Source organism: Trachurus japonicus, chromosome 22 (genome assembly GCF_045865225.1).
Source record: "Trachurus japonicus isolate A0001 chromosome 22, Traja_1.0".
Classification (NCBI taxonomy): domain Eukaryota; kingdom Metazoa; phylum Chordata; class Actinopteri; order Carangiformes; family Carangidae; genus Trachurus; species Trachurus japonicus.
The window spans coordinates 15,890,397-15,909,034 of NC_140928.1; the positions used below are offsets into that span (position 1 = coordinate 15,890,397).

The following is an 18,638-nucleotide window of genomic DNA, read 5'->3' on the forward strand; positions in this document are numbered from 1 at the left end:
TAAGCTCAGTTTCAAAATGTATTTTATACTGACATTTGCTGCTTGTAAGATTTGTATTTCTAATTTAAAAAAAAAAAATAATATTTACTTGGGTCATAGTGCCTATAAACAGCACACCTATAAACAGCACACCAAAAAGTAAAATAGAGAAAATAGAAAATGTATCTGTGTTTTTTCCTATTTTCCTTTTAATTAGCACCACACCACAGTGTTCTTTTCCAGAAATATCCAACTAAAAACATTAGTTTGTGTTTGGTGTCGTTTTTTATTTTTTAATTTTTTTTTAATCCTCTGGCTGCTTTATTTTTAAAAGGCATTACATTCACTTTGCAGCTTGCAGGGGGAAAAGAAAGACACATGTGTGAACACTTGAAGTTGTATGGCTGACAGGGCAATCTTACAATCTGATTATTTATGCATTATTTTAATTTTGAATGTCAAAAGTTATGCACATTAACTATTTTGTTGATTTTAATCATTTAACCAAAATCATGGTGTAAAGACTTTTATTGTGAAGTCTGGGTTTGGCTCCTCCATAACAGGAAGTTCCGTAAACACGTGTCAGGTGTTTACGGTTTTGCAGCTTCATCATGTCTAAGTTCAAAACTGTCACTTGGCCTAAAGTGATTTTATTCGGCGACTCCATCACACAGGTGGGTTCATGCATTCAAAATTTATATTTTAATAATCGAGAATATTTTTGCATTTTGCCTTGCACCCTGCTACATGCCCTGCTAGCCTGTTAGCTTCAGATTGAAATGAAGAAATCCCTTCTCTGGTTTCAGTTTTCATTTCAACCCAACGGGTGGGGTGCAGACATTGCCGACAAATTAGCAAGGTAAGCAATTCCCATACCAACAGTATGGGACGGTGATTTTATATTTTGCATGCAAGTCAGGCTGGCAACCAAACCAAAGTTACTTCTGTTGTCCAATATTTGAAGATGCTATAAAAATATATATATATGTTTTTCCCTTCAGAAAGTGTGATGTTGTAAACAGAGGACTATCTGGTTACAACTCCAGGTGGGCTAAGATTGTTCTTCCACGCCTGGTCAACAGCCAGAGCTCAGCAGAAAGCAACATCGCTGCTGTCACTGTCTTCTTTGGAGCCAACGACTGTTCACTGGAAGGTGCAGTCAGACACCATCACCATCTGTTCTCACACTTTAACAAGTTCAGTTCAACAATGAAGAAGAGCTTTGCTGCTTCAAGATATCTGCAAATGTAGATCTCTTCTTTCTTTCTTGTTCAAAAGGCCAGTCCTCAGATTTGGCACACTTAAAATTGTGATATACATACCAGCTGGCTCAGATGAAGAACAATATCACCAGAAAACATGAACCCATTCAACAACACTAAGCTGCAGGACTACCACACTCTAAATGTTTCCAGATGTCACACAACTATCAGATTTTATCATGTGTCTCTATTAATGTTTCTGTGCGGGGTTTTGCCCTCTTCTGTCTGTTCCTGAAGATAAAAACCCCCAGCAGCACATCCCTCTGGAGGAGTACTCGGAGAACCTGAAGGAGATCACGCAGCTCCTGGCTTCAGCTGGAGTGTCAGCAGACAAAGTCATCTTCATCACCCCCCCACCCATCCACGAACCAGCCTGGGAGAAGGAGTGCCTTTTGAAAGGTAACACTTTTAAAACCTTCTCCCCCGAGTTTAAAAAATAAAAAAGTTACACACCAGCCGGCCTAAGTGACTCTTTGCTTCACTTCTCCTCCAGGATCTCCTCTCAATCGCCACTACTCTGTAGCGGGGCAGTACGCCCAGGCCTGTGTGCAGGCTGCTGCTCAGAGTGGCACAGACGTCCTGGACCTCTGGACACTCATGCAGAAAGATGGACAGGTGAGCACAGTGCATCAGTATTGGTCTGCTGCTGCTCCTATCTGTCAGTAGTTTTTTTTTTTTTTTAAGTATATTTTGGGGGGCTTTTTCGCCTTTAATGGACAGGAGAGTTGAGAGAGAGAGACAGGAAATGGGAGGTAGAGAGGAGGGGGGAATGACACGCAGGATAGGGCTGCTCGGTGCGGGATTCGAACCGGGCCGCCTGCAGTGAGGACTATAGCCTCAACACATGGGGCGGGTGCTCTACCAACTGAGCTAAACACCGCCTCATCTATCAGTAGCTTTAAGGCCTTTTACAGTTTTTCTCAGTCGCTTTGGTGCTTTTCTCACATCACTCTTAACATTTGCACAACAGTTAGTGCATTTCTCAGAACAATTATCACAAACTGCAAAACCTAGTGGATGACCTGCAAAAGCGCGTCACTTGCTCAAAATGGATTGTCCATCCCTCAAAAGCAAGTACTCATGTCAATGAAACTGTCAGTGTCGTCAAAATGAGAAGTCCTGACACCATCGTTTATGAACAAGATAGTCAAATGGCTTTGTCATGTTTTCATTAGGACACTTTATTCTCTAAGTGTTTTCCAATGCAAAAAGTGATGATACTACCTGAAAATGCTCAAGACAGCACTATACACTACTTGTAGCCATGTGAAAACTACAGTAAAGTTACACATTACTGTATTTAGTGGAGATACTGAATATGTATGTTTCACATTTCTACTGCATATGCTCTTTGCAATTCTGATTTGTTCACAGCATTGTTCAAAGGAAAAATACACTACAGTCATCTACAACAAACATATAGTAACTGAACCTATAGAGTACTGTAAATCATTCCTGCACATCCAGACGTTCCTGTCACATTTTCATCTACATCACTCTGTCAATTGTAGCGATTGAAACAGATTCAATATTCCCAAAGATACAGTAATGTCATCCTTACATTGTATCTCTTTCAACCTTATGCCATTGTTTGTAATGGGCTCAGTATCTTCCAGCTCTGTGAGGTTGTCTTATAATCCTATGTGATGCAGAGTAAAATTACAGTAATGTACAGTACATGTAGGCTACTGCATCAACCATTATTACTGTAGTGTACAATACTGTAAAAGTGCTTCCTACTTGTAAAATGCTGTAGTACAGTACCATACTGTAAAGATGGGAAATCTTTACTGTGGTTGCTGTAATACATTACAACACAGTAAATCTGTTCTCTAGTGAAGCTGTAAGTCTAAATGTAAATGTAAAAAAGTTCTTGTCCCACTGTATCTTACAGTAATGCCTGACACAATGACAGCAGTGCAGATTGTTTAGTGCTGAATTACTGTCCAATACCATACATACCTGTTGTTCCTTACTGTAAATGTTTGAATAATTGAATTCACAGTGCTTCTCCCAAAATTTAAAACTAGTTTGACAGATTTTGAAAACTGGTTCAAGAATTTTGTATGTAATGACTCAAGCAATGAAATGAGGACTATTAGTTTTATAGGGAAAGACCATTCAGCGTTCAAAAGTATAGTTCATTTTGACTGACATGACATAAACAAACGATAATGTTGTAAAACAGCAGAGAATTGTATGAGAGCAACTGATACATGTCCAAAAGCATTTGCAATTTGTTCAGAGGAAGGAGAAACTGCTACTATGATGTGGACAAATGACTACATGTTGTGGAGGTTGAACTAATAGTTATGAGAACTTTCATTCTGATCTGAGAATAGCACCAAAGCGACTGAGAAAAACTGTAACATTCAGCCATCTCACAGAAAACATATATCTATCATTTATTTACAGGTAAGGCATCTGAATCAGCAGGAAGATGTTGTCCTGATTCATCATTTTAGATTCTTAGGAAATATTGTATACACTGTAAAAAGGATAATAATAATAATAAATACATTTGATGATGCACATCTGAATTACCTGCCAATGGATTTGTCTTCCAGACTCATAGATCAAGCATTAATGCTTAATATTTTACAGTTTGACGACAATATATGACAATTTGCTGTTTTTTTGCTTTCTATTATAACAAATATCTTTGAGATTAGTTATATACAACAAGACATTTAAAGAGAAAATACCTAACAATCATTTCCTATATGGATAACTGATTAAAAAAAACTAATTAGGTACAGCTCTGGCTCAGACTACATTCACATATTCAGAAAAATAACTATGCCCTCTGATCCTCAGGACTACACAGCCTACCTGTCTGATGGACTGCATCTCTCAGACAAGGGAAACCAGTTCGTAGCCCAGCACCTGTGGGGGCTGCTGGAGAGACGAGTGGCCGACCTGCCCTTCATCCTGCCTTACTGGGGAGACGTGGACGTCAAGAGCCCTGAGACCAGCCTCCTCTGTGACCAGAGCTCAGGATGAGGAAAAATAACTCTGGACTGGGCATTTTGTCGAGAGCCTGACACTGGGCTGCATCCTTACTCTGAGACTGAAGCAGCTGTGCACTGTGTTGTATTTGCCAGGTATGTTCAATACAAGACCATGTACTAATGCACAATAAAGATTTATATATTTTATTTTATGTGCATAGGAAATGCAAGCAAGAAACTTACTTAAAAAAAAAACTTATGGGTGAATGTTTAAAAACGAAGACAAATGGAGAATACACACATCATTAGAATACAGCATCTGCTCGCTGTGTAACAGTTCACATCCATCCAATAGTGTCTATGTTGGCTATTGACCTACAGTTAGATATTTATTTTACGGTTTTAATGTGACACAGCAGGCAGTGGTTAGACAGCATCAACTCACATTGGCACAATGACACAAGACTAATTGGAAAAATAACATTTGAGCACCTTAGACAGCATCATTAAAACTTAAAATCAGGATTGTTCAGATTGTTGGTCGACACACAGAATTGTCTTTTTGCACAGAAATAGGTCAGAACAAGTTAGGCACAACGATTGAAAAAGGCACCATGTTGTTTCATACAGGGATCAACCAAACAGAAAAAAATACACAACAAATAAATAACCGACATTTACCTTCCCCTCCCCAAGTTTCCACAGTTGGTCAAAAAGAAAAGGTGTCATGCTATAGAGACCACCACTCCACCACTTACACAGTAAAAGAACCACAGTAAGAACGGATAAAAAACTTAATTGAACTCTGGTGATGAGAAGAATACTTGCCGCCGAACTTCAGCGTCGGCCGCTTTAAAATATCACACTGAAATGTTTCTTTAGTAGAGCAAACCCGTGAGGCTGCACTGCTTCAATGATAAAAAACATGGTGCAAAAGTATGTAGGAGTGAAAAGGCAAAGTTGACACTGACATGCTCCTTATGGTCCACAATCAAAGCTGACACACTGGCAACACAGCACACAGCCTTGGAATCAATGTGGTCATTTTTTCCTGTCTTTTGTTCTTGAAAAGAAAATTGCACTAACAGAAAAAAACCCGTGTTGCATCTGGGTTGTTATGAAAAAGATAAGTGAAACTCTAGGATGTGTTTAAGGAACCGGCCCTCAGTGGAGTCATTTCAACAGATCTTGGATCTGCCAGGCTTCAACTGGTCGAGGATATGACTGGGAAAGGCACAGCATCATTTCACACAAGCACAAAAAATGTGAAATCACTCAGCAAACTCTCTCTCTCTGCAGTCACGGGGATTTGAGACTATTAATGCATCATTTATAAAGTGATTCAATCCAAGTTACAGCTGAGTAATATTCACATCTAGTGTTGCCTGAAATGTTGCACCACATCTGACTTTTAATTCATAATTTTCTGTCTGTGACTTGTGATAAGAAAAGGAGAAAAAAAAAGAGCTAATGTATTTGCATGTTCCCTAAAACACATATCAAGTGCACGACCGTACATGTTGGTGCTGGTCGTTAAAGCTCAGCACTCGGTCTCTTTCGTATCAAAGCAGTCCTGCCTCTTGAGGCGCCGCCGGTCCCTGGCTGCCGGGCTCTGATCGGTCAGATCCTCGTAGGAGGATTTCGTAGCCGACGAGCAGGCTCCTGCGGTTGTGAAATCGTCCGACAGGCCCTCCTCTCCCAGGTGAGAGCCGCTGCTGGTGTCCTCCTGGATTGTGGCCATCCGCGGGCCCCCTGCGCTGTCCGGGGTGGGCACGTAGCTCGGGCCGGGGGCCGGGGTACTGCTGCTGCTGCTGCTGGTGGAGGCGGGAGGGCCCCCGACCTGGCTCTGCTGCTGAGACTGCGGGGGCTGGGAGGAGGGCGCGGTCCGGCCGGTGGAGAAGGAGGGAGGCTGATGAGGCTTGACGATGCGCCCGACGTACGCTGACTCGATGTTGCTCAGCATTTCTTGACTCTGCAAAGCACAAACGTATTAGACAGAAGCAACTCACAGCTGTCTCCGACTGAGGTGAGATTCATTCCCTTTTTACTACACTGTTTAAATGAGACCATCAGATATTTATCCTGATCCTTACAGCTTCACAATGTGACTTGCAGTAGTTTTATATGAATTTCCAATATACTGAAGAATACATTCACTTAATATTTATCTATCTATCTCCGCCCCATTAACATTCACTATTCCCTCAGTAAAAGTGGGAATGAATAAAAGAAACCTTTCTCACAGTGGACATTCACTCCAGTCAAGTAGCTGAGTTCAAACTAATATGAATAATGGCTGCAGTCCATTTAAGAGCACCAGGTCCCTGCTATCGTGCATATTTAGCGAACTAGCAGAATTTACTGGCATACCTAAATGGAATTAAGTCGTCATAAACGTTAGTAGTAGGAAATGAAATTGTCTGCTGTGAGAAATGTCTATAGAGGAAAACGTTTCCTCAGTCTCCACATGTTCCCGATCAAACCACTGGACACAGTGCAGACAGCCATCACAAAGAAAAAGAATGGATTAAAAATGAATAAATAAAAGAAACAATCACCTAATGGACATCAATCACCCTGGTCTTTTTGTGGCTTTGAACAGCAGCAGATGCAAACGTAAAATGTTGACACACACTGCATCCGATTTCACAAAGGACAACACGGTGCAACCTGTTTGGTCCTCGCTCTGTTTGAATACTCCGCAAATGCAATCTTGCTTTCCTGAGGTAATTTCTGATCAGACAATGACTCTGCACTGATGTCTTCTGTGTAAAGGACACATCTGAATAGCTGTAAGTGTGTCTTCTGCACAGTTATATTTAAGTGTTTTAGTTTGAGCCTCTCTCACATTTGTCTCAGATCAGAAACGGGTGAGTTGGAGACGTGCTGCTAGATCAGTGATTACATCAAGGAGTCAGTGACTGCAGGAGTATCCCAAACGTGGGCCACTGACCATGCATCATCATGGACTCAATGGCAACGCATCGCAACACCAAGCCATGGCACACGCACTCACCTATGGCGGGAGCTCTACTACAAACTTCCACCATCTGCTGCAGTTCCAATGAGAACGGAAAAGGGCCAAGTCAAAGAGTGATGGACAGGTCATTTGCAGCTTGAACCCAGCAGAGACAGTGACGGGCAACTGACCACCGGTTTGTATTGCTTCAACTTACTGACTGTAGTCCCACCCCTGTATGTTCAGGACTGTGAGCTTATTTACTTGAACTCTTCTGGGAATGATCTTAATACGAAACTTGTCATCAGCTTTGGAAGAAATTGAACGTTAGACATACAAACAAAAGAAAGGCATTTCTTCAATGCTCCTTAATTCTTACATCATGTCTTCTAAAAGCATAAGACACAAATTATATACGGTACTTGACCTACCATTTATGTCAATTTTTAGAACATGTTGGATGGAGATTTTTCACTAATTGTTTGATTTAAGTGCTACATGGTTCTTTCATATTCTGATAAATGTTCAAATTCTGTCTGGTGAGCAGAATCCCATGACAACTTTTTCCAATATATCATTTTTCTAACCCTCATAGTGAAGAAACTGATTGAAAAAATATGTTCCAAGTACCTTTAAAATGAAATAAATAAATAACTTTCCAAAAATGACATTAAAAGTAAGTCATTTAGCTATTTTAGTTTTCTCAGTTTTCTATATTTTATATTACCATATTGCTTTTAAGCTTTCTTTACCCACTATCAAACAGCGCATGAAGTATTCCTTGAAAATATAATCCCATTTATTTCCCTCTCAGTGGGATCACGGCTGCATTGACATGTTGTTAACACCTAGTTTATAGTGGTGACAGCTCATGTAGAGATCATTAAAGAAGAATCTCATCTTTAACAATAAACCTTCATGCTCCCTTCACTGTTAAAGGTATCAGTGTTGTAACAAAGCATTGGGACTGTATTAGTTTGGTTAGTGTGGCAGCAAGGCGAGAGCTCAGGATCGTTCATGAGCATAAGACAGAGGAGGGACTTACACTTGGAGGGTAGTAGAAGGCCTTTGTGTTCTCTTCATACTGCTGGTCCAGTCGTTTGTCCTGTAAAGAGAAACACAAACAGGACACAACTGTCAGCACTTGAAGCAAAAGGAGTAAAATCAACCAACTCTTAAGTACAATGATAACAATCCAAAATGTTCAAGCAGTTCATGGCAGACTGACGATAACAGGAAGTAGTGAAAGTTTTTCTTACCACACAGTGAACCAGGATACTGAGAGGAATCCAGAAGACGAGGGAAAACACCACGACTGAGCCCACTATGTTATCAGCCAAGAACTTCCCTGATGGAGAGGCAAGACTCAGTTTGTACAGACTTGACTCAGCTACGATCGTCATTAGTTAAAAAACTATATTAAGACCTGTTTCCTCAGGGCCTGCGGAAATGTTAGATAATATTTCACTCTGCTTAAAATTAAAAAGCAGTGTATTTAAACCAACTTACCAAATGTGTTAATGTCCAGCTTGTCAATAAAATCCCACAACCTTTCGATTACATCCTGCACCTGCTTCATGCACTTTCCCTGTTTAACAAGCATACAAAAGCAAAATCAGTTAACGTATTGTAACATTCATACATTCACTTACACAATGATCAGTGGTATCTTGTCTACAGAGCTGACAGTTAGTTACTCACGCCTTCGTCACAGAAGCCCACAGTGCACGGTTTTCCTTTACGAAGGAACAGGAAGCTGCCATCGTCCTGGATGAAGGGAGAGCAGATGCCATCTCTCCTGCAGCAGACTTTACAGGAGTCCTCCGTTTCTGGAAACAGGAGACAAGATCAATAGAAGTCCTTTATTTGGTTTGACATGATAACCTTCACATTGTTCTTCAGAGGAGAGATTAAACGATTCACTCAGACAAGACTCATTCATTCAGAGATTGCAAAGCACAACAAACTAAAAAAAGAAAAAATTGAATTTATTCAACAAATGTATGGAAGTGTTTTATAAAACCAGCAGTTTGGGACTAATTACTCTTTGAGCTGATCACCAGGATCCACAATGTCATTGAGACAATCTATGCAAAGCTTTTATCCGTCAGAGGCTCTGGCACATGTTAAGACAACTGAACATATTTTACCGTTGCAGGCACAGGATTGAAGGTTCTGCATGGCCTCGCAGAAAGGGTTGCACTCTCCGTTGTGACAGCGGCCATTGTCAACACACACCGTGTCATCAAACGCATTTTCAGGAGGTGGACATTCACTGCTGTTGCCTAAGATGACAAAGAAAGATGGCAAAGAGACAGAGTTTTTCACAGCATCTTTACTGTTTACGATCAATACAACCGGTGGCAAATGTCAGAGCAAACAGCCTTGCTGTGACCGGTGCAGTACTTGTATTTGACCAGCAGGTGGTGCTCACCTGTGCAGGAGGACAGGCCTTTACAGGTAGCACTGATGGGTTCCTGACATCTGACTCCCGCCTGCTCAAACTTGCAGCCTCTACAGCAAGGGCTGTTTCTGTCACTGTGGAGACACATGTGGATTCATCTGCGTGACTAACTAATACCCAAGACTGTCTTGTTCGTTATGTTATTATATGTCAACTAATTTGATGTTTAAGTGTGGATTTACACTTGATGGTTGTGTTAATACATTTCCTTTTGGGTCTCATACCTGCATTGTGCATTGACTCTGAACTTGCAGTCAGCTGAACAGCAGGGGTCATCGTTGAGGTGGAGCAGCCCGGGGTCGCACTGTTCCCCTTCCTCCACTCTGGAGTTCCCACATACCTTACTGTTCCTCTCCTTGAAGCACATTGGCGCCTTGAAACGTAACGTCTTTCCTACAGAGATCTTGCTGCAGTTGGAGAAACGCTTTGGGCAGGAAGGAGAAGTAGACAGAGGTTAGACATGAGCTGGGAGTGGAAGCTTTCTGCTCAGCTATGAAAGCTGATGGTGAGAACGATACGTTTCTTTCTAACAGCTCTGAAGAACTGCATGGATAAATGGTACAGTGAAACAATTGTGTTTCTGGAAAAGAGCACTGAGTGCACCACGGGTGAATTTACAGCCATATAAATGGTGCCATTGTCTTTGCATGAATTTTAATTGATTCACACTGGGTTCAAAATCTACTTGTCTATCTATTCATCTGTTACATATACTGTATATTTCAAGAGTTCCCACTGTGCAGAACAAGTCACACCTGTTAATCAGAAGCATTTTTCCATCTTAAAAGGCTGCAAAAGTCAAATGCATATGAGCGGCTGAGGCCAAAAGCAGAGGAGGTACAGTACATTTACTGTCTGTCATTATAATGAAAAGCAACTGTGACTCACATTTATCTAACACACTGCAGAAGCAACCCATTTAGAGATGGCATTCACACCTCACATTACACTTTGCGTCAACTCAATGTGTTGTCTTAACTGAGGCTACATGTACACTAATATGTTTTGATTTTCAAATGGTGTTTGGAAATGAAACTGGAGCAGCACGTCATCTACTCTGCAGTATATTGCTCAGTTCCAGGAAAGTGTTTAAGAGAAGGACAAATTGGGAAATATGCGTCTTGAATGATGAGACCCAATCAGGAAGTGAACACAGGTGTCTCCATGTTGTCTTCAAATGTCTTCATTTTTCCCCATCAGGACTAAAATGCAACCCTGGAGGTGCATTTAGGGGCTGAAAATGTCCAGTGTATTTTAAAACTCCAGAAATATTAGTGTGGATGTAGCAAGACTGCATCCTATGAAGTTAAATATATCTTTTGAAATTTTTTTGTTGTTGTCTTCACCTTGTTGTTAACATGGTCTCCGCTCACAGCAATGGGGTACATGACAAACTTCCCCCCATGGTCGTCACTGGGAGCACAGAAAGGGATGTTGTCTGGGTCGTGCTCCGCTCCAAAGTTATGGCCCAACTCATGAGTAGTCACCAGATCTGCTTCCTGTTGGAACAGAGACACTTGCTTACAACCAGAGCTATGATCAGTGAAGATGAAATAACACAAAACTAAATGTATATCAAGCAGCTTTGCACATACTGATTTCACTTTCACTTTCAACATTTATTATCATAAAAACTGGATTATACGGTGGTAAAGCCCCAGATTCAAAAAATTCCTCCAAACTGAAATGACTGATCAGAAGTGTAATACTGTGGCGTCGACTGTGCAACACACTGATACTTGAGGTGTGAAAACTATAGCAGGTTTAACATCATTACTCATATCACCCGCACAAAAAGGTGCGTCTGCTCTACTTACGCTTTCAACTTGGCTGAGTGACACGTTGCATAACATCCTGGCTGAAACTGTGTGCACCCAGTAATGAAATTAGTCAAAGATGATGATTGAGAAATGGAGTAAAACTGACCTTTGTCAGGATGGTTTTGCCATAGTTCTTGGTGCTGGTCAAGCCTGTGTTGAGGTAACTGGGCTTCTTGGCAGAGTGAGATGGGTAGTAAGCTACAAAATGGCACAATTAAAGAAAGATGTCAGTAATAGTTCTGCTTTACAAAAAGCCTGAGCTACCCAACATGCAGTTTTCTCTTTGAATGTCATGGCCTTTGCTCGACTTTCTTGCCCTTCCTGGCAACTCCCAGATCAGTATTCACATGTCTGTTCAACTACTTTCACTTCCTATGACTTTAGGTTGCAGAAATAGAGGTGGTTTCTAAAGTGTGACACACTCAAGCAGCAAAACAGAGCAAGGTGACTTTGTAAAATATTTCACGGATGTTGTAAAGCAGGTGCTGTGCGCCATGGAGGCTTTTCTATGCATGTACTACTTAACTTGTGACTAGAGCATTGTGCCGCTTAGGGCTGTGTCCTTACGTTTGGGGCAGAGGCCACCCAGGGCCTGAGCTTTGGAGGGAGCGACGTAGGCCAGCCCCAGCGTGCCCTCATCAAAGTCCTGGTAGGTGAATAAGTGAGCCAGACACACAGTGGAGGCGTTGCCAGCTATGTCTGAGCTGAATTGCTGAGAGACACAAGAACAAAACAAATGATATGGACAAGATATTAAGCTTTGGAAATGAAAATATTTGTAACATTATCTTTCAAATCCTGAATAACTTCAATTTCACTTAAGAGCGCAATGATCATCACACAAACTGCAGATAAAATTGTATTTGAGATTAAACCATCTGATAACAGAAGGTTGATACAGTTTTTTTTTTATTTAATGATCCCTTACATTTATAATCAAATAATTTTGGCCAGTATTTGTATAAGAGTGAAACATTACCTCCAACACTTCCTACTATTTATCAACCAACATAGAGGCACCGAATATATCTGTGATAAACTTGTATTGGGTGAATGTACAGAGTATTTTATACATTTGTATAAACAGATAAAATGTCCTCACTTTATTTCCCAGCCTCCACTCCCTTTCATGTACCTCCTGCTGTCTGCTTCTACTTTACTCTGTCTCTGACTCACTCTCCTACCTCCAGAAGTTTCTTCACATCCCAGACCTCTTTTCCCCTCACAGGACTGTCCTTCATGTTATAGTGGACCCAGTGGGTGCCTGCTAGTTCAGGGGGACGCTCTGTAGGCTCCTTGTTGATGATGATCTGTGAGCGGTAATCAAGGATTTTAATTCCTCACGTGTTATCACAGGATAATACAATTTTAATGAAAGGATTTTATCAAATCTTATTCAAACAAATCATAATTTCGCTGAGCACATGTTTCTCAAATGACTAATGAATTACAATAAACTATAACATAGGCTGTTAAAAGTGGCCTAAACACAAACCTATAATAACATACATTTTAAAAGGATCATGTGACCCAGTCAGTTAGTATCATATTTTTTTTCCCAAAGATATGGGGAAAATTTCAAAAGCAGCTCATTACAAGATTTCCTTGACTTTGGGGTGAAGAAACATTCAATACAACTCTGAGGAGCTAAATGAATGCATATCTTCTCAGTGAGAAAACCCGCGACTCGTCGTATGACAAACAGTGTCTCCATTCATTCCCAAAGCCCGTGGAACAAATTAAATTACCCCGCAAGGCACACACAAAAGCTTTCAGTTCCTCCTACAAATGCAGTTCTCAAACACCACTGAGGGGTTGTGTTATTCTCAGTTTCACTTCCGGGAGTGACACGATGTAAAACAAAGCCATCGTGCTGCTGGGAGCAGTGATGTCTGATGTTTCAGTGCTACTAATTGCTCAACGAGTGAGATGTCAACCACATGACAACACACAGTCAGCCACTCGTACCTGATGGATCTGAACCCCATAGCCTTTGAACTCATCATCCCAGGTTGTGTTCCTATAAATGTCATCAACTCGATCAATCAGCTCAATCTAAAGTGAGAAAAGAAAAAAAAAAGAAGAAGAATCACATACCAAGGTGATGAAATGTATAAAACCTTAACATGTGTTTTTTCTCAACTGAATTTTGCATGAAGGAAAGTCAGAAAGTCAGACCAGGTAGTTGAGAGTGACGCTCTCTTGTCCGCGGCCCATGTGTCTAAAGAATCGGTAATCAGCGACCAGCAGGAGGGGACAGGTATTCTTCTTGTGGTCGTGGACATATCTTTTGTCTCTGTGATGAAACTCTACAAGAAAGAAGCAGGGGTAAAGTAAAGAAAAGCATGGATTCAGGATTACATCAAATATGAACCATATGGGTGAGTGTTTGAGTGAATTCTTGAGTTATGACTAAAAACACATTCTGTGTGATCACAGTCTGAGCTTTGACCACCAAAATGAAAACAGTTCGTCCTGAAGTTCATGTAAATGTTAGCGATAAATTTGAAGCGCCCTCATTCTATTACTGGGACGTTGCATTCATGAGAATAGGACGGATGGACAATGTGAAAACATATTGCTTCTGGCCATAGCTGTCCGCAGAGCGACGGCATTATAAAAAGCACTAACTATCACACAGCATCACATGCATTGCCATATTAACAGTCACGGGTAATCTTACATAAAGACACATACATAAGGACATCAAGAAGTTAAAACAATGAGGCCATGCTCCAGTATCCCGTCGTTAATTGCCCTCATTTTCACATTTAGCAACATGTCTTCTTTTTTGTTTGCAAATGAACTGATTTAACTTTGTTCTTAAAACCAGAATTAAACTATCATTTATCTTGAAGGAAGACTCCTGAGTGTATAATACTATGTTTGAATGAGGGCGTCTGTATATTTTGGCCTCAAGATCAGGTCACCTTAAGCAGATTTCACTCATAAATTGCGATGTGTTGTTGGTTCAGGTGTCCAGCTAGAGGTTAAATCTTTACAAACTATTTTGTAATTGAGATAAATCAACCATGGGAATAATATGAATAATTAATGCAGCTCTAATTCCAACGTCATTATACCAGCTCCAGAGCAGGCTGTTAAATGCTAATACTGATATAAGATTATCATAAAATATACAAAGAACACTTGCAAATTCAACAAGGAGCTCTGGAGAAATTCAAATCATACTACATCTCTTTGAACATACAGTAGCTGAGGAATATGAGCACAACAGGAAGACATTACATCACACTGTGCACTTGGCTCTCCACTGTTCAGAAGCGTGGGTGTGCACGGCTCTGGCTTCCACAACAAGCAGTGGGAGACCAGTGACGAGTCAGAGTCATCTGATTGGGCAGCGGAGCCTCCATGAATTTTAATGCCTCCTCCATAAGAACCTTCACCTCGCCTCATCTCCCCAACGAGTGCTTTCAACCCAGAAGCTAGTGAGAGGTGTTTTAGATATCTCCTCTGGCACATTACCACTGTTATATGCTTTACATTTCCAATGCAGCACAAAAGAAATCAAAAGGCAGTTGGTTTTTACATAATACCCACTTGTCAGTAGCGTGTGTGCGCATAATATATAGGCTAGGTTTTACAGATAAGAAGGCTTTTATTAAAGTGACTGTTAAAGTATCTAACACCCACCTCCTTTGTGTCACTACTACAGCCTCCTCCTTCCTTCTCTCCACCTTAAACATTTGTTATCCTCCCACTCTACCTACTCGTTACCATCCACAAACCGGAGCAAAGAGCCAAGGCTGCAACAGATTTTGTGATCTCAAAGCTTCATATATTTACACTTCATTACCACGACATGGGCACAAACGTGAACAAATCTGCAAGACTAGTCTCCGCCCCCACCGAGGTAAAACAGACAGCAGAGCTCACCTTTTTGCTGGTTCACCTCCTGTGCACCCCGGTCCGTCCTCGCAGTTTGTGGCAGCAGGTCAACGTCCTCTGCGTGGACGTAGCCACACACTTTTGGAGAGACGACGCGACTCAGGTTCTTGATGTCGTCGGAGCGATAAACCAGCAACCTGCCGTCAGCTGGGGAATCTGTAAACCTCCAAAGGGGCTGCGCAGCCAAAAACACAGGGGTGGTATTAGAGAGCAGAGAGAGACACACGGAGGAGAGAGGTTTAGAGAAAAAAGATGGCAACAAAAAGGAAAAAGGAAGATATGGACATAAATGAAAGATTTAGTGATTGAACATTTTAAAACAACAAAAAACACACCATTACATCCATGGCAAAGATATCCCAGATGAATATAAGGAATATGGCATATAACATGTGGAATATACTGTACAAGATTCAAGATATACAAGATCAAGCTAATTAACTTAATGAACAGCAGTGTAGTCTCTGATTTTGACTGAGAATTTACAGCCCTCCTTACCTCCACATTGTACTCCGTTTCATCAGTTAAAATGTGAGCAGAAAACTCGTCTCCGTCTATGTGAGCTTGAACACGTGAATTCTCCTCTCCTGCAAACACAACACAAATCACTTGCAATTACAAAAAGATGCAAATGTACAGATCAAACCCTGTAATCTATTATTAATCTATGTGTCAGTCAGTGTCATCCTAACAAAGCATCACCAGCTAAACATTAGTTGATGCTGATATTTAGCAAGTAATGATAATTGTTTATTCAAAATACATCATATTATGGTCTTTAAAATCACTTATTTCCCCTTTGAGCTTTACTTGTTTTGTATATACAAGCTAAGGCACTTGGAAAATAGGCGAATTCATAATCATATCAGTCATCAACTCACCAACAACATGTCCAGTAAAGTAATTCTGAAGTTGAATATCATAGTTTTCTTCTCTCCCATGTTTATCAACAAACACAGCTTTGACACTGTCAGTGAAAAGGTCTGTGTTGGTGGTTAAGTAAAGCTTGAATTGCCTGAAATCAGAAAAACAAAACAGAAAATAGAGAAAACAGCTTCATAATACTGTGAAGAGTTTGGTCATATTCATTTTGATTTATTATTAGAATATTAAGTGGGAAATATATATATATATATATATACATATATACACACACACACACACACCTAATCTTATCACATGTTTTAGATATTTAAAGTTCACTTTACTTTTGTCAAGCTGTCTTGATACAATGCAAGCATGCCAGTACAGCACGTTAACAGGTGGAGTCAACAAATGTGTGATTCTAGTAAAGGCGATTGTCGTCAATATCCCTAGTCTAAATTCTGTGCGAATACCAAAGATCATCTGAGGCTGATATCAATCTTGAGCAATCCCAGATAGAAAAATCAAGGAGAATAGGTAAAACATATTTCCTGTCTCCTGACACAAAAAAGTGTAACTTTGGGAGGGACCCACATCAGACTCAGTACATAAGCAGAGTATTCATCTTTTATGGGCCCAACCGATGGCAATACAGAATCCATTACGTTTTTTGAGCCAAATAGGGGCAGAATTGCTTCAAAACTGCTTTAAATTAAGAGTCTGACGTTTAAATGTGTCCCTACTCCCTACCATGCAGCATGCAAAGATCACAATAACAGTAATCAGAGGCAGGCTTAATCCAGAGGTGTGGGAGGTGCTGGTGTACCTGTGCAGGGCTGAGAAGCTGACCAGCCGCTCCAGGTGAGACTGGGTGTGGACGTCCCTCTTCCGTACAGAGTGTAGTTGGAGGTCTGACGCTGGCAGCACCTCAAAGTCTGACAGGACGGAGCTCAGAGCATCTGGAAGACACACAGGCGAGCAAAGTGGAAACTGAGACAGATCATTTCAAATCAAACACGGTCACAGACAGTCCACACCCCGGTGCAAACAACAATCTGCCTCCTCCTCACCTGGGATGGTTCAGATTTAAGTTATAGCAGCAAGCCTGGACTGAGTGGTTAAATGATTTTAAACACAATTGATAAATAGCTGTATCGTCTAACACAGTAAAATATATCTACTTAAGTAATAACAGCTCACATCAATCCTCGTTTACGCCTTTTATTATCCCGATGACAGTTAACGTTACGTTCGGGCTAGCGTTAGCTTAGCTTAGCTTGGTAGATTACTCACCAAACTCCGGGTTTTCTTCGTGACTGTCCTCAGTGGTAACTCTGGACTTTATAGCACCGTTGACCCAACAAGGAGCCAGAAAGGCAATTAGCAGTATCTTCATCATTTTTACAGACAGGTCAGACAGCTATTGTACTACTGTCATGGTCCCAAGTTTCCTCAGTTTAGTCTGGACTGCTATCGGTGGCTAAGCTAAGCTACCCGGAAGTGCACCCAGTGGAAAACATCCGCTCCAGCGTCAGCGCCTGTTTATAAAAAGATGTGACTATGGTGCGTTCCAGGCAGGCTTTTTAACCCGTAAGTCACGACTTCAAGTCACCAGTTACGAGTTTGTAGCGTTCCAGGCAAGTTACGAGTTACGAACTGGGAACTGGGAGTAGATCGATCTAGTACGAGTTCACAGGTGGGAAGTTACGAGTTTGACTGTACGTTCTAACGGGTAACCATAGGAACAGGTCGGAAAAACACGAGTTACGGGTTGCCTGGAACGCACCAGTCCTGCCCTCTGATATAAAAGTGGGGGGGTTTATGTAAAAAAAAAAAAAACTACCAATTTTTAAGATATTTTAATATACAGTATTATTAACCACGTCATAATTTTTTATTAATTTATACTAAGTACCACCGCAAAAGGCAAAAATCTGGCATATACCATCGTAATCTGGGTATGTCTGTTTTATGTCTTTGTCTATTGTGAGTTATTGATCTGTCTTGTGATTGTATGATATGCATTGTTTGGTATTATGTATTGTGTCATTGTCTCTGTCATTTCTGTGATGTATGTTTTGTCTTGTTTTCTATCATGATTGTATGAATATGTAATACGTTAGTATTACGTTTGAGGCTCCCGCCATAAGCTTTAAGTAGCTTCTTGGGACCTGGCGCTCCACACATCTGCTTCTGTTCTTTTCTGCTCTGTCTACTAATGTCATGTGTGTTGTGCGAAATAAATACTGAAATACTGAAATATATATTAATTATATAATCATTGGCAGGAAAATGGCCTCTGTCAGATTTTTATATTATTATTATTTCTTAAGGGTTTTATTTGCACGTAAAACGAATTATGCTATTATATTTATATTATAAGTACTATTTATAAATGTACTAATCTAGTTAGTTGCCACGACACCCCTA

At 40.7% G+C, this 18,638-nt stretch overlaps 2 protein-coding genes across 3 annotated transcripts; one reads left to right on the forward strand and one right to left on the reverse strand.

Moving 5' to 3' along the window:
• Window positions 1–510: 510 nt before the first annotated feature.
• Window positions 511–4,399, forward strand: iah1 (isoamyl acetate hydrolyzing esterase 1 (putative)). The gene is made up of 6 exons (XM_085766652.1): window positions 511–653; window positions 786–838; window positions 981–1,132; window positions 1,479–1,640; window positions 1,735–1,856; window positions 4,059–4,399. The coding sequence occupies exons 1-6, from the start codon at window positions 591–593 to the stop codon at window positions 4,242–4,244; spliced, it is 738 nt and encodes a 245-aa protein (XP_085622778.1). The 5' UTR covers window positions 511–590; the 3' UTR covers window positions 4,245–4,399.
• On the reverse strand, window positions 4,393–17,726 carry adam17a (ADAM metallopeptidase domain 17a). Of its 2 annotated transcripts, XM_085766650.1 has the most exons (20): window positions 17,502–17,725; window positions 17,035–17,167; window positions 16,226–16,359; window positions 15,843–15,931; window positions 15,333–15,519; window positions 13,614–13,744; window positions 13,404–13,490; window positions 12,620–12,745; window positions 12,003–12,147; window positions 11,542–11,633; window positions 10,962–11,114; window positions 9,840–10,039; window positions 9,586–9,689; window positions 9,302–9,436; window positions 8,853–8,980; window positions 8,661–8,739; window positions 8,411–8,499; window positions 8,197–8,256; window positions 7,209–7,245; window positions 4,393–6,164 (listed from the first exon to the last, which is right to left on the reverse strand). In XM_085766650.1, the coding sequence occupies exons 1-20, from the start codon at window positions 17,605–17,607 to the stop codon at window positions 5,755–5,757; spliced, it is 2,625 nt and encodes an 874-aa protein (XP_085622776.1). In that variant the 5' UTR covers window positions 17,608–17,725; the 3' UTR covers window positions 4,393–5,754. The 2 variants fall into 2 exon arrangements, with proteins under 2 accessions (XP_085622776.1, XP_085622777.1); XM_085766651.1 differs by lacking the exon at window positions 7,209–7,245 and having other exon boundaries at window positions 17,502–17,726.
• Window positions 17,727–18,638: the final 912 nt, after the last annotated feature.

What these genes read in the sequence shown, in the direction of transcription:
- iah1 (XM_085766652.1), top strand. Translation starts at nt 591, where the DNA reads ATGTCTAAGTTCAAAACTGTCACTTGGCCTAAAGTGATTTTATTCGGC. An exon ending in TCGGCGACTCCATCACACAG is followed by an intron (nt 654 to 785) that starts GTGGGTTCATGC and finishes CTCTGGTTTCAG; the next exon opens with TTTTCATTTCAACCCAACGG. An exon ending in ATTGCCGACAAATTAGCAAG is followed by an intron (nt 839 to 980) that starts GTAAGCAATTCC and finishes TTTTCCCTTCAG; the next exon opens with AAAGTGTGATGTTGTAAACA.
- adam17a (XM_085766650.1), bottom strand. Translation starts at nt 17,607, where the DNA reads ATGATGAAGATACTGCTAATTGCCTTTCTGGCTCCTTGTTGGGTCAAC. An exon ending in ATGGGGTTCAGATCCATCAG is followed by an intron (nt 12,746 to 13,403) that starts GTACGAGTGGCT and finishes TACCGCTCACAG; the next exon opens with ATCATCATCAACAAGGAGCC. An exon ending in AGAGTCAATGCACAATGCAG is followed by an intron (nt 9,690 to 9,839) that starts GTATGAGACCCA and finishes GTGTCTCCACAG; the next exon opens with TGACAGAAACAGCCCTTGCT.